The sequence below is a fragment of the Ailuropoda melanoleuca genome, chromosome 17, assembly GCF_002007445.2.
Source record: "Ailuropoda melanoleuca isolate Jingjing chromosome 17, ASM200744v2, whole genome shotgun sequence".
NCBI lineage: Eukaryota > Metazoa > Chordata > Mammalia > Carnivora > Ursidae > Ailuropoda > Ailuropoda melanoleuca.
In genome coordinates, this window is record NC_048234.1 from 21,430,173 (window position 1) to 21,444,952 (window position 14,780).

The following is a 14,780-nucleotide window of genomic DNA, read 5'->3' on the forward strand; positions in this document are numbered from 1 at the left end:
GTTAGGAAAGTCAGCTATGTCTCCTGCCCTTGATGGTAGTGGCCTTATGAGGCAGAGGTCCTGTAGTGTCCTGCAGTGAGGTGTCCCCTGGTCCCCAGAACCTGGCCCTCGGGGGTGCCTAGTCTGTGTGCTATGTGCACGCTACTGTTGTGGCCGAGCCACTTTTTCCTTCATTCCACTTAGGTGCAGGGGCTCTCTTTCCCTGTCGTGGGCGGTGTTTGGTCCCTGTGTTGTTAGTGGGCCAGTGGGGGGCCGCCTTGGACTTGAGTTGAGGCACACCAGGTGTTTGCCAGAGATGCAGTGGCACCAAACTGCGGTGTTGTCCGCTTAGAAACTTTTGTTGGTGGTCAGAGCCTGCAGTCAGACCAGCTCTCTGCCCCAGACACTGCTGGAGCTGCTTTGGGCTGGTGTATGTGGTTCACTTCCCCTCTCCCCGGGCCAGGAGTTGCTTTCGAGTGGTGCTGGCCCCTGTCAGCTTGCCGAGCTGCTTTGGATGGTCTCTGGCCAAGGGCGCATTGGAGGAGGGAGGTCTGCCAGAGAATGCGGTGTTAGCAAGGTTGGCGCTGCTCTCCTGTGGGAGGGGCCCTGGAGCTGAGGCCTAGCTGGAGGGGCTGTGCTGCAGATGTGCTCAGGGGTGGGGCACGCTATTAGCAAATCAGGCGGAGAGTGTTGTCCAGGCAGGGTACCCACAGGTGTCCATGTATCTTGGCTGGGGGACAGGGAAGGGAAGTGACCACTCTTCTTTGTTCCTGTAGAAGTCTCCCAAGGGTCCCTGCCCCTCCATCACAGGCTGTGAGAATAGTAAACAGATTGCACTCCCGTATACTCCAGATGCTTTTTAAACTGCTGGCTTCTGGGCTGTGTCTCCACAGAGCTGTTTGCTGTGCTATCTCCTTAAGGCAGGGACTCCCATTTCCTCCCACCCTTCCAGTTCTCCCAAGTCAAGCATGCTAATTTTCTAAAATTCCAGGTGTTAAGCCCCACTGATTGTAAGAACTCATGAAATTATGCCCTGCTGAATTTCAAAGCCAAATGTTATGGGGAGTCGTCTTCCCCACACAGGCACCCCGTGCATGGGGTGCCTGATATGAGGGTCTATTTCCCTCCCTTCTCCACACCCGCTGTATTCCTTCCACAGTCCTGGAGGTCCTTTTTGCTCCCAAAGTGCCTCTACCCTTCCTGCCCTCATCCATAAGGCCTCTTCTCTACATTTAGCTATGGAGAGTCTGTTGTGCTGATCCTGTGGTCGTTCTCTGGGTTATTTACACTGATGTGGGTGTTACCTAGTGGTATCCATGGGCGGAGGGGTCCTCCTACCCCACCATCCTCCCCGGAAGTCAGTTTCACTTGAAGCTCCTGGTATCACATAGTGAAGTATGCTAGAGAGTAGAGTCCATAAAGTGGTCTAATCCTGTGTTATAATTGTTGCTGCTGTTTGGATTTTGGATTGGTTTGGGCTGTTGTGGTGTTACGTAAGGCAAGGTTCACTTACCGAGTGCTTGTTCTGTGCCAGGCACTATTCAGATGCTGGGGTCACAAAGATGGAAGAGAGGTATCCCACCCTTAAATTGCTTATTGCCTGCATGCACAGTAAGGACAGACGATTGCAGTACGTTTGACAAAGACTGTTTTAAGCCTTAGAGGGTTTTGTGGTAATAAGATTGCTGTATTTCCTTTGCCTTTCATCTTACCTTAACGCCTCATTCACCATGTTCCTGCAGTAAGAAGGATACAGCGATCCGCCGACGAGAGCTCTTAGAGGCCATCTCTCCCGCTTTGTTAAGCTACCTGCAAGGACACGCCCAAGAACTGGTGCTGGATAAGTCCGCGTGTGTGTTGGTGTCTGACATTCTGGGAGCCGCCACTGGGGACGTTCAGCCTGCCATGAATGCCATCGCCAGCTTAGCAGCGGCAGAGCTCCACCCAGGTGGCAAGGACGGAGAGGTAACGTGCTCTTGCAAGACAGGTGGAAAGCGGCGATGTTGCAAAAACCCCCATCACTGAGAATGTTGCTGTAAAGGAATTCGAACGCTAATTGTCTCACCTCACCCCATCCTGACAGCACATCTGATTGTTGTGAATTCAAAATCCGGTGCCATTACAACACTTTCGCAAAATGTTCCCATGACTTCATACTACCTACAGAAGAGGAGAAACAGAATCTTCTTAATGTGGCTCTCTGTTGTCCACGATTGGCCCCAGACTGCCTTTCTAGCATATTCTATGCTCTTAATTCTATTTTGATTTTGCTTTGGGTTTTGGCACTTCTCTGCATTTGCAAATGTTGCTTCCCTCAGCCTAGATGCTTCCCTCAGCCTGGATGCTACCCGTGTCTCCATTTTGCTGTGCTGTCCGTGCAGAAGGCCTCACTCATCCTGCAAGGACCCCAGAATCCTTCTCATGGAAGTCTTCCCCAATTCCCTCTCATTAAAAAAATGCTCTTTCTGATAGCGCCTGCCTATGTTTTTGGCCCTTGAATAATTCTGCCTTACATCTGAAGTTCATTGATTCACGTACCTGATTTGTGCGAGGCAGTGATCAGCACTGTCCCCACCCCCCAGAGCTTACCATTCTGTTGAGCACAATATTTAAGTGAACAGGTACACGTATAATTACCTAAGTTAGGATTGAGATAAGCGCTGTGAGGGAAGCCTGTGGGTTCTGTGGGACTGTATGAGAACGGAAGCCAGCCTGTCCCCAGGAAGGCTTCCCCGAGGCAGTGAAAGCTCTGCCGAGACCAGAGGATTGTAGGCAGTCCGAAGGAAGAAAGCGGCTTGGCGTGGTTGAGAACAGAAGGCTCCAGGGCTCAGGATAGGAGATCAGTTGGCAGAAGGAAGAGAGGAGGGCAGAAGGCCAACCGTGCAGGGCCTTTGTCCTGCACTAGGTCGTAAGCCTGGTGACCAGACGTGTGTGCGGAGCCTGCTGTGTGCTGATGTAGCCCATGGGCCTTCCTGAAGCCCTGTACCTGCCCTCATAGAGCAGAGCAGATTATCAAGCTGGGAAGATGTACCCATGATGAGTTTTCTCCCTAGAAGATGGGATGTTGTCTCCATTCTCCATAAGGAGAGATCCTTGGTGTGGGAGACCAGTTCATATTTAAACATCATTCAGCACCAGCTTTCCGTGTTTCTCTGCTGTAACGTTTGGTCCCATAGGTTTATTTGTGCCCCGGACTGCATATTGCAACCTGAATGGTGGCCGGCATGATCTTGACACGGGCACTGGGCTGGTGCTGTTCAGTGGGGAGCTCCGGAGCCTGGCTTGAGTGCTTTTCAGTGGCTACCTTAATAACCATCCCTCTGCGTGTCAGTCTGGGGATTGGACCAGATCCGGGTATGCATGGTCATTCTCGGTAAAGACCTCCTCAGCACTGTGGAAGTTCCCACGTGGCCGTGTCCTCACCTGTGCGTGGTTGAAGACGGATGGTAGGCCAGGGCGTGGCTGAAAACAGCTCTCTGTGTTTTCCTTCCAGCTTCATGTTGCAGAGCATCCCGCGGGACATCTAGTTCTGAAGTGGTTAATAGAACAAGATGAGAAGATGAAGGAAAGTGGAAGAGAAGGTAGACTGTAAAACATGAACTTTTCTTGCATCATCTGTGGAATTTCCTAATCCCTGGCAGCCCTGAACATGATGCCCACCATTTATGTTCAGATGAAATTTGTTGAGTGTTTAGAAATTGTGTCTAGGACAAGAAATGATTTAGTGCTTACAGATAATGCTTTAGTAAGTGCTGGAAGTTTATGTCCTGGAGTCCTTTAATTTCCTTTCTCTTTCCCACCCTCCCTCACTGCCTCTCCTCCCTTGCGACCTCAGACTTCTGACCTGGTACAGCCAGGGCCCTAAAATGCCATTCTGTTCCTTGGCGGGGGTGAGAGCTGGGGTTGGAAGACATTTGTGAGTGTCACTACCCCAGTTGAAAAGCAGGATATCTATCTCTAGGGTGGAGGAAGGGATAAGCAGAAGAAAATTGTCCTCATCAGAATCTTGAACTGATGCCTGTTTGGCATGGAAATACATGTGACCACAGAGCAAGCCAGTCCTTGGCCTTTGTGGTTTTTCACACCCCTCACAGCTGCTCTGTGGAAACTCAGCTCTCAAGAGGAGGAGACAGCATCTTTGAATTGAATTGAAAAGTTGCATACCATTCCTTTCTCGGCCCTGTCTTTGACCAGACCTTCTGTTACTAAATTCGAGCTCCATCCAGCATTTTAGCTGCTAAGGACATCTCCCTGCACTGAGTTCAAACAGTTTGGGCTTTCTGTCATTGTGTCCGAGAAAAGTGACAGATCATGAATTTATGTCTTGAGGCAAGTTGCAGTTCTAATGGCTAGTGAGGCAATCAATCTGGCAGTCGAGCTGTCACTTCTCACTCTGCCTTTAAGAATAAACACTTGGGGCTGGTTTTCAATGCAAACTTTTTGTGAAGGAGAAAGCTTCTTGTAACAAATGTTGAAGAAAAAATAACGTAGTAAGTCATTTTTCATTATTAAGAAGTTGGTGCACAGTTGAGCTGAGTTCGTGTCAGAAAAGTTGGCTGGCTTGCTTTTAAAAATCCAAAGAATTTTCTAGTGATATTTTTCCTTAATTAATTACACTGACAGCCCTAAAACATGCCTGTAGGGACCTCACGTGTGTATCAGATTCGTGTAGCACTGAACCAGTGTGGCTAGAGCTGTCTTGGTTTTCTGTTGCTGTGTAACAAACCACCTCAAAGCTTGGTGGTTCTCGAACAACATCAGATCAGGGTTTGGTGAAGTCTGGTTTTGCTTACAGTCCTTTGGGGCTGCTCTCTTTGGGGTCGGAGTATCCACTTAGACGATGGCTGGCAGTGGCTCAGTCCAACAGCCTCAGTCCCCAGCCCATGGTTGGGTTTTAAGAGAAGAAAGCAGGTGCTCGGTGCTTTTATGATTTAACCTCAGAAGTTATTGAATGAAACTCTTTCCACACTCCCTTGGTTAGGTCAGTCACAAAGGCCCACCAGCATTCAAAAGAAGACATTGATTCCACCTCCAGCTGGGGGTGGGGATGTGCAGCATTCTAGAAATACTCTTGTGCTCACCTTTGGAAAACACTGCCTGCCTCACTAGCTGATTACGGTCCTTCTTTAGCGTGTGGCGTAGAGCTGCGTAGCCAGAGGCCCCTTGGCTGTTAAAGGGTCCTCACAGTTGGGTATTTTTGGGTGGATTATACATGCTACCCACCCAAGATACTTGCTTTCAAGATAGGTTGTCCACACTTCATCTGCACCAAATCCTAGTTTTCAGAGTTTCTCCGTTGTCCAAGAATTAGTCACACTTAAATGGCACTGTGAATTGAAGATTATATACCAAGAACTTGGGAATCTGATAATAACACACAAAAAAATAACAAAAGATGAATAATATTTTTGATGGGTGAATGTCCAGCTCTGTGGAGAGAAATTACCAGGTGGCTGCCGAACAGTCACCTGACCACTAGTGTTCTTCATGGCACCTTCCAAAGTGAGCATTTCCCAGGAGGGAGACCTTGATTCCATCCAGGCATGAGGTGTTGCTGTCAAACACTGACTTCCTGAAGACCTTTCACGTCAGGGTTAAAGAATACGAAGCGATGCAAACCCGAGCAAGTGAGCATTTTATAAGAACTCATTGTTTGTCTTGAGTAATTACTGCTAAACATAGTTTAAGACTTGGACCACAGTTGAAAGAAATAGCTATATTAAAAAGACATTAAATAAATCAGAGCTGGAACTTTTAGTGTGAAAGGGAGGTTGAGTGAAAACTCTTTTTATTCACTTTTTTATTAAAACATCTTTGCAGATTTAAGGGCAGTTGGGACGGAGATGGGGAGTTTAAATCTTGTATAATGTTCACGGAGTTTCAGTATGTTTTTCAGGTTGTTTTGCAAAAACACTTGTCGAGCATGTTGGTATGAAGAACCTGAAGTCCTGGGCCAGCGTCAACCGTGGTGCCATTATTCTTTCCAGGTACGTATGGTGCGTGCCTTTCTGTGCACGGCCCTCCTGAGTGCCTGGTCACGCAGAAGACGCTTCCTTCACCTTCTTTCTTGCTTCCGATCTCTGTTCCTGATCGTTCAGTATTCCTCATAGTCACTCAGGGTCTAGACAAGTGTACCAAATAGTAGAAGCCGAGTGAAACTCTTCCAGTCGGTCCTTACTCGTCCGCCGTCTTCCAGATCCAAGGATTGTGAAGTTGTGCCATTTACAAGGTCTCATTTGGTGTTTCACCCCATTTATGGTTTCAACCAAAATGTGATCGTATTCTTTCTCTTGCCCTCTCAGGAAAGCCCTTTACATGTGATTAATTTGTAGAGATCCCTTTCACTGCCTCCTTTTTCCCCAGATTATGGATCCCTGCTATAAATTCTGTAATTCATAGGACTTGCCACGTGCATGTGTTCTGGAGCTTTATTTTTGCCGTTATTAATTGCGTATCTCAAAAAAAGATCTATAGCAACTAGTTCACCTATTGCATTTAGCATTTGTTTGGCTTAAAATACATATTATGTGAAATAATAAGCCATTAGTTCGGCTAATATCACAACTCCTACCCTGGTCCTAAGCTCTAAGCCTGTTGCAGCCCATTTCCACCATCCTGAGAACAGATGCAGAAGAGACCACATCACTTTTTGTTTTGGTTTGTTTTCCCTCTTTAAAATTTTTATAATTTTTTTTTTTAATTTTTTATTTTTTTGCCTTTTGATCTCCTGTATCCCTATCCACACCTTCCTCCCGGACCCTCTCCCCCCCACATGTGTACTTCTGCCTCTGGCAGCTACCGATCTGTTCTCTGTATTTACGACCTTGGTCGGTTTGGGATTTTTTTTGTTTTTTTGTTTTTTTCGTTAGATTCCATGTGTAAGAGGGGCACCTGGATGACTCCGTTGGTTAAGTGCCTGCCTTCAGCTCAGATTCTGATCCTGGAGTGCTGGGATGGACCCCCATGTCAGGCTTGCTGCTCAGGGGGATGTCTGCTTGTCCCTTTCCCTCTGCCCCCCCTCCCACTCATGTGCTCTGTCTCTCTCAAATAAATAGATAATATTTTTTAAAAAAAGATGCCACATATAAGAGAGATCATACAGTATTTGTATCATTTGATGGTCTCACCACATTTATGGTTTTGACCAAAATTTTAATTGCATTATTTTTAATGGATTAGCCTTGTCCCTCTGAAAACGGTGACAAAGTTCCTTTTTAAATCATGACTGACTTTACATGCAATTTTCTTTCGTGATTTTCAAGTACTCTTAAAAGGATTCTGAAGGCATTTGCTAGTGAAGTCTGCAAGCTAATTGTTTATTCTAATTAAAATGGTAGAAAACTGATGATTTGTGAATCAAGGCATGTGCTCCACTTGTTTATTATTCTCCAGACGGAGTTATGTCGAGTTTATAATTCACAGGTCCTCAAGAAGTCAGTTTCTGTGCGTTGTGTTCCTGGATGCGAAACCCTTCTATTAGCAACGTCCATTTAAAATAGATCTGTTTGTTTTGGGGAAGCAATCACTGTCGATTTTTTTTTCCCTGCTGTGTTACTGAGGTTTGGAAAAAGAGACACCAATCTTAAATTTGAATTTCCCACAGTGTTTCACGGGCAACACCCCATGCAATTTAATCTACATTATTTGTAAATGTTACAAGTCTTTAGTCAGTATATGATTTGACTTGGAGCACATAGACTCAGACACACTCCTTACGGGCGTTCATTTCTTTGGGCAGATCAGGATCGCCAGATATGTGGGTGGTGCAGGTCATTTTGTTCATTTCTCATTGAAATTAGCTAATTTTCCAGGTGATGTTGAATAGCCAGAATCCTTTCTCTGAAAAATGGACTTATTTAATGTGAGGTTTTTTTGTTTTGTTTTGTTTTTTTACCAGGCATTTAGAGTGTTAACACATACTACTGACATATCCTTTCATTAACAATTAACTAAAAATTTCAGCCATGCCATGCAATTAATTTGTAAAGCTTGCTCATCGATCATAGCTCCATTTGGGCGGATCTCAAACATCAGAAGGACACTGCAGGTTTCTGGTGGAACACTGCTCAGAGGTGGAACACCGGTGCATCGATACAATAGTCAGTGTCGGGCGGTTGTAGAGTACTGTCGTGTGTGCTTGACTTGTTTGGTAAAAGTCTCTGCTGCTTTATATTTTATTTCAAATTCGTGCAGTGTTTTTCCCCCATAAATCTTTTTTACAATAAGTGAAAAGGCATCCTGGGTAAAAAAAAGAGTTTCAGCCTTGTATGCAGCCTGAAAAATGACTCAGGGAAGCAGAATTCTCCAGCATTTAGAGGTCATCATGGGCTCTGGACTCGCTGCCTGTGTTCCAGTCCCAGCTCACTGTGTGGTCTTGGGCAAATTATTCAGCTTCTGTGAAACTTAGTTTTCTTGGTTGTGAAGCTGGCTTTGGGGTAATCACAAGTTGTCGCACAGGCCACGCTAGATGGTGGGTTCCAGCGCGCTTAGCAGTACATCCAGCACGTATGTTCAGCAAATACTAACCTTTATTACTGCTGTGGATTATGTGACTGTGCTTCGCTGGTATAGAAAATAAAAACTACCTTCTAACAGGGACTTGTAACAACTCTCTCTCGGCTTTGCAGCTGGCCGGCCGTACTTGTTGCTTGTCTCGCACAAAACAGCGGGCTGCTGCCTGGTGCTGCTAACCCGCCCTCCGCTCTGTGCACGTGATGGACGTTCTTAGGACCAGGGACTCTGGGAAATGCCATGTGATTTGGTTTTCGGATGTGTTTCAGAGGGCAGCCTCAAGGGGGAATCCAGGAGATCCAGCCCCAGCGTCCTGCAGTCAGGCCCCTGTGTCTCAGCCCCTGTTTAAAGAGAAAGGGGCCTTCCTGTTACAAGCCTCCAGGACTCCATTCATTTGCGGGGATAGAGCTTTCTAGCAAGGTTTCAGAAAGCAGAGCCGACTTGTCTGTCTTAATGGCTCACGTTTATTGAGTGCTTACTAAGGGTCAGGCTCTGTCTAGGTGCTTTAGGTACGAGATCATTTGAGCCTCAAAAACTCTCTCTGCGTAGAATAAGGTGGATTGTGTCGTTGATCCCGTTTATCGGTCAGCAAACAGTCTGAGGGAATTTAAAGAGCGTGCTCCTGCTTGTGCAGTTCCCGAGTGGCAGAGGCAGCTCTCAGATCTGGGCCATTAGGCTCCAAGGGAGAGCTGCTCACCCCTTCCCATGTGTCAGCTACAGAGTTGAGGTGGCCGGCAGGGGGCCGGCTCTTCCCCGCTTCCCTAGCGGGCCCTCCTCCTCTCCTGTGTGCACCCCTGTGCTCGTGCTCATTCGGTAACTCAGCACTTCCCGGCCACGTGCTGTGCGCGTGTGCTGCCGTGAAATCAGGAAGTAAAGGTTTCTGTTCTCTTGAGTTCACCGGGGTGGGGAAGGGGAGACAGAACACATGCAGGGAATCTTTCTGAGGCAGGGTGTTAGTCCTCAGGTAACACAGTGCATGTCGGACCAGTTCTGTACGGAGCGGACTTGCTCCTGCGCTGGAAAGAGACTCTCAGCAAGATCAGAAAACGTTTCAGAACATAGGCTCCCAGCCCCCATCTTTCAGCGGGGGAATTCAGAAGATGTGCTTCCCATTACAAGACTTGTCTCACAAGTCAGTGAGTTGTTTATACCTTGCGTGGCGATTGTAATTGCAGATGATAAGGGGTTTTTATTAAACATGATTTTTTTGTTTGCTAATCTTTGTCTTCTCTCTTCAGCCTTCTCCAGAGTTCCGATCAAGACGTTGCACACAAAGTCAAGGCTGGACTGAAAGGCCTCATTCCCACACTGGAGAAAAACAAAAGCACCAGCAAAGGAATAGAAATGCTACTTGAAAAACTGGCTGCATAGTGGACACACTTAAAAACGAGAGAATCATTTTTCCTGGCTTCTTTTCCCAGTGTGGAAAAGAAGGGCTCGGGTCCACCCTCTTCGGAATCTGGGTGCTCTGTATATGTTTCTTTTTTGTATAAGAGCCTATTTATAAAACATTTTCTAAAAATGGTCATTTTTTTTTTAATCCCAGCCAAGTCCTCTATCATACTGAGTAGTGAGCAAATCAGATGTGAGGCAGTAACGTAAGAGGTTTAACCATCCTAGACGGTGGGACCAACCAAATACATACCAAGTAGGAAGCATGAGTTGATTCAGAAGAGAAGACGTCTTCAGAAGCAGTAGTCTGAGAAGGCTTCATGGAGGAGGTGGGACTTGAGGACCTTGAAGGAAGGGAGGGTATAGCAAAAAGGAGCCCAGGGTAGTAGTCTGTGGTGGGAGCCGCGAGGTGACACTGAATAGTTTTGCTTGGGGGAACTTCCAGTAGCCTTGGGGCCTTAATGGCTACAGGGAGAGAGGATGCCCTGCAGCCAGAGCCGCCCCCTTCCCAGCTGCCTTAGGGTTTGGGTTCCAGGTTAGATTTAGTCTGAAAGAAAGGCATTCAAGTAAGGTGAGTGCTAGGGGGGAATGTGCTACAGAAATGAGGGCATCACAGTGGTGTTAAGGTCAAGGTCACTGGGGGAATCTCCCTATTTTTGAAGCTAGGCCTTCCAAGTAGATAACTCCCTGTGGTAAGACTTTCTCCCTCTAGACTTTTCCTGAAATAGTTGAAGGCTTTACAGGGTTTGCGTTAGAAGAAAGGAGATGCAAATTTGTTAACAGTGCAGAAGTTTAAATTTAAGCATGAGTAGGATGCTTGAATTTTAAAACTGCTTGGTGGTTAACAGCCCAGTGTGGAATGGTCTGTAGACTCCTTGGGGCTGTCTCTAAGTGGCCTGCAGGACAGGACACCCTCTCGGGTCTGGCACTGCGTTCCAGGAGAGCTGTTTTGCCTTACCTGACGCGATGAGGGGGCCCATGACTACCTCCCCATACAAGATGCATTCCACCCTCCCCACTGTCCTGCCGGAAACATTGAACCTGCCCAGGGAACAAAAGCTGATACCTGGAACTGGCCTTTGGCAGGATCCTGCCACCTGGTCTCAGGGTGGAGGTGGGATGGGGCGAGGAGGTGCATGCGGGAAAGGCCACATCACAGCTTGCTTTTGTTTGACGAATACATTGTGTGCTTTTCATATAAAGGGCACATTCAGAAAGTGGAGAAAAAGCCCTACTATTTGTTCCATCTAGGAGACTGAACAAAGTACCATACATCATTTTAAAATTAGAGCACAACCAAAGGATCAGCCCTTCTTTTGCCCATTCCTCTGCACCCCTGCTTTGCCCTGCCCAGAAGTAATGTCTTCCAGTTCTTTTCAGCTCTGTGTAGTTTTTAAATGCAGATTTGGGTTTGTTGTGGGTTTTGTTTGTTTAATCTATTAGTTGTTGGCATTTTCTTTTTTCTGTTTAGGAAAATAGAGATTAAGACTTTTTCACCACGGTGGTCGGGGGCGGCGGGGGGGGGGGACATCTGGGTGGCTCGGTTGGTTGAGCAGCTGCCTTCCTCTCAGGTCATGATCCCAGGGTCCTGGGATCGAGCCCCATATTGGGCTTCCTGCTCAGCAGGGAGTCTGCTTCTCCCTCTCCCTCTGCCCCTTGCCCTTCTTCTGCTCTCTTGTCTCTCTCAGATACATAAATATCTTTATAAAGTCAGTGGTGGATCTTACGGAGCCTGGCCAGTGAACCTTGGAAGTGGTGTTCCTGGAAAAGTTTTCTTAGACCATAATCCCTGAGGAAGAGTCCCTCTCCTGCCAGCCAACGTCGGATGTGCAGACTGGGCGCTTAGAGCTGCTGGGCTGTCTTGCAGCTGTGGTAGAAGACAGTGTGCTGATGACGGCTGAGCCCAAGGTGGGAAGTCGAGCAGCGGGGTAAATCAACGCCTGGAGCTGCCCTGCTACTGGGCGTGCGGTTATGTGAGACAGGAAGCCCGTTTATCGGGCCGTTTTGAGTTGGAGCTTCAGAAACTGGCTGCCGAAAGTGTGCTGACCTGACCATCTCTGAATCTTAATTTCCACGCTAACGCACTGAGTCAGCTGGCGTTCCTGTTTTTCCCTTAGACACCACCCCCCCCCCCCCCCCCCCCGGAGCCAGCTGGCTTTCGGGATGTCCTGAGGAACTGATGTACAACCACTACCATCATCCTGGGCCTTCCCTCCATTTCTCCCATGGAAAGCCCGTTTCCAGGATTTCTTTTTCTTACTTAACACCCTCTTGAATGAGGCACATCTCTAATAACTTCCTGTGAAAGAATGCAGAGGAGATAAAATTTGAAAGTCCGCATGTCTTCATTCACCCCCTTTTACACCTGGGTACCTAGTTCAGCTGGATATAGAATTCTGGTTTGAAATTAATTTTGCCTCAATTTTAAAGACATTGGTCAATATTTTGTTTGATGTAAAGTTGCTGTGGAAGCTGAATGCCAACCTTATTGGTTTTTTTTAGATGTGGCCTTTGAGGGGGGCAGGGCTTCTGGGGAAGGTTGCACTTTTTTTAATCCCCAGCTGCCTTACCTTGCAGGAAATTGTGCGTGGGTATATGACGCGTGTCTGTTTTCCATGCTTCATGCTGGGCACTTGGAAACGTTGTAGAAAACTTTAGCTCTTCCATTCTGGGAGTTGAATTTGCGTTGTTCCTCTGACTTTTTTTTTTCTTTTCTGATTTCTTTCTTCTTTGGAACTCCTGTTAACTGCGATTTGAATGCTTGGTTTGATCCTCTAATTTTTACTTCTTTGGCTTTTTGTTGTTTTGGCCAGAAATGAGTGGCATATTTGCTCTCCTTCCTCTGCCAGCCCTTCCACTGAAGTGTCCTTATTTTGTGCCTTGGATGAACTCTCTCTCGTGTCTCGGGATGTTGTGTTTGATGTTTATTTTACTTCGTTTTGTTTTACTTTGCTTTGTCTCTCTTCTGTTATCTGCACTTTTGCTTATCTTGGTTTCTTTCCTATGTTTGAGGCTTTGCTAGAGAGATCTCTGGCTCTCTATTTCAGACACTGGAAACTGATGAGAGAGGGGCAGTTGTTTCCTCCTCTCCTGGGGAGGGTTCGCTGCACAGGTGTGGAAGCCGCTGTTTCACAGAAGTCCTCCGGATGTCACGATCTGTAGGCCTTTCGTCTGGGGCCCTTCAGTGCCCCGGAGAGAAGTCCACCTGGCAGCCAGTATTCCAGCTGCTTAGCGCTCAGTGTGCAGATTTGAACTCACCCTCCCACTCACAGTAAGGACAGTGCCTCTCCCTCATGCTCTCTCGTTCCTGGGCCCTGAACCTGGAGGAACTGAGCTGATGCAAGTCCAGAGAATACACTGTTGGCCTTTTGCCAAGATACGGAGTGGCAGTAAACCAGTTTGGGGTAGTCTCCCTGTTTTCCATCCCAGGCCTCTCCCCAGCACCTAGACCCTCAGACTGCTGGCATTTTGCATATATCACAGTGACAATTGGCTTGCTCCCCGACATGAACTTGGCATTCACCTTGCCCTGCCCTGTCCCCTCCTCCACTGCTTTCTGTTCTTCTGAGTTTGGACCATATTTATTCTTAGCAGAAATCTACAAATGGTTCTAACCAAACTGAAAGCAACCGGGCTGGCTGGAGGGTTTATTTTCTTGTGGAAAGAGCTTGATTTGAGAATGTCTTTAATTTCCAAATACAGCTTTTTGCAGTTTTCAGATTGCACCAACCCCATGCTTTTCCCCAGGATCAGACCTTGCCTGCAAGGAAGAGCCTTGTTTTCCTTTTAAGCCTGGGGCTCTGTGCCGTCGCCTGGTGGAATAAGGACCCCTGCAGGAAATGGCTTCCCCCGTGCTCTCTCCGTCAGAGGATTGGCTCTTACGTGAGATGGCACTCGTGTTATTATTTTCAAAGAAGTTTTGAAAAGACTACATCTTAATTATAGCAGGTTAATCACTCGAGTCTTGGAAAGGTGAGGGTATGCGTGCATTTTTAGAATAAGAGAGCACAAGTTCTCAAAAACAGCAATTAATACTGAGCCCCTAACCATAAACATTCTGTACCAAAACTAATGAGCTAAACAAATACAAAAATCTTCTTGAGCTCCTTTCTCACTTCTGATCTTGCTGAACCTAAGGAAACAAGTTTATAATTTGCACCTGGTACAGGCTGAATTCTCCTTTGAGTTTGTGTTGAAATTCTAACCCCGCCCCACCCGCCAGTGCTTCAGAATGTGCCGTATTTGGAGACAGAACCTTTAAAGAGTTAAGTAGAATGAAGTCATAGGGGTGAACCCTATCCAATATGACTGGTGTCCTTACAAAGAGATGAGGACACAACCCACAAAGACCACACGAAGACAGGACGGTGTCCACCAGCCAGGGAGGGAAGCCTCTGGATGGAACCCGCCTTGCTGACCCCTTGATCTTGGACCTCTGGCCTCCAGTACCGAGAGGAGATAAGGTTCTGTTGTTGAAGGCACCCCGTCTGTGGTATCTGCTGTGGCTGCCCTAGCCAACGAATCCGTCTTTTCTCACCTCAGTATGAAACCGCCACCACCGAAGTGACCCAAATTCCCTAACCTTTTCCCTGGTGAATTCCTAAAGCTTTTAATTTCACTTTCTTACCCAGGAGAGAAAGCTTGCTATTACCTCCCACGACTCCCATGACTTTTCTGAACAGGAGCAGAAGTGTGCAAGCAGACGCCGATGCTGTGCAGGTGTCCGCACCCCAGACGGCCTCGCCAGATATGCTGCCGTGTCCACTCCCCTCCCTACAGAGGAATAGTGTGTAGAATCTTTTATCGAAATGTTTTACCCAATCTTTAAACATGGATTCATGCCCACTGCTGAATCTAAGTGGACAGAGCTGCAAAAATGGGGTGATGAGAAAGTTTGG

The 14,780-nt window shown here is 47.2% G+C and overlaps 1 protein-coding gene across 3 annotated transcripts in view; it reads left to right on the forward strand.

Annotated features, from left to right (window-relative positions):
* The window catches only part of PUM3 (pumilio RNA binding family member 3), a 46,413-nt gene extending 36,401 nt beyond the window's left edge, over positions 1 to 10,012 (forward strand). For 2 of the 3 annotated variants that reach the window (XM_019799525.2, XM_019799524.2), the window contains exons 15-18: positions 1,722 to 1,944; positions 3,473 to 3,560; positions 5,864 to 5,966; positions 9,729 to 10,012. In XM_019799525.2, coding sequence (XP_019655084.2) covers positions 1,722 to 1,944; positions 3,473 to 3,560; positions 5,864 to 5,966; positions 9,729 to 9,861 — 547 coding nt within the window. In that variant the 3' untranslated portion in view covers positions 9,862 to 10,012. The remainder of the gene's footprint in view (positions 1 to 1,721; positions 1,945 to 3,472; positions 3,561 to 5,863; positions 5,967 to 9,728) is intronic. The other variant, XM_034646854.1, reaches the window with a different exon arrangement.
* The last annotated feature ends 4,768 nt before the right edge of the window (positions 10,013 to 14,780 follow it).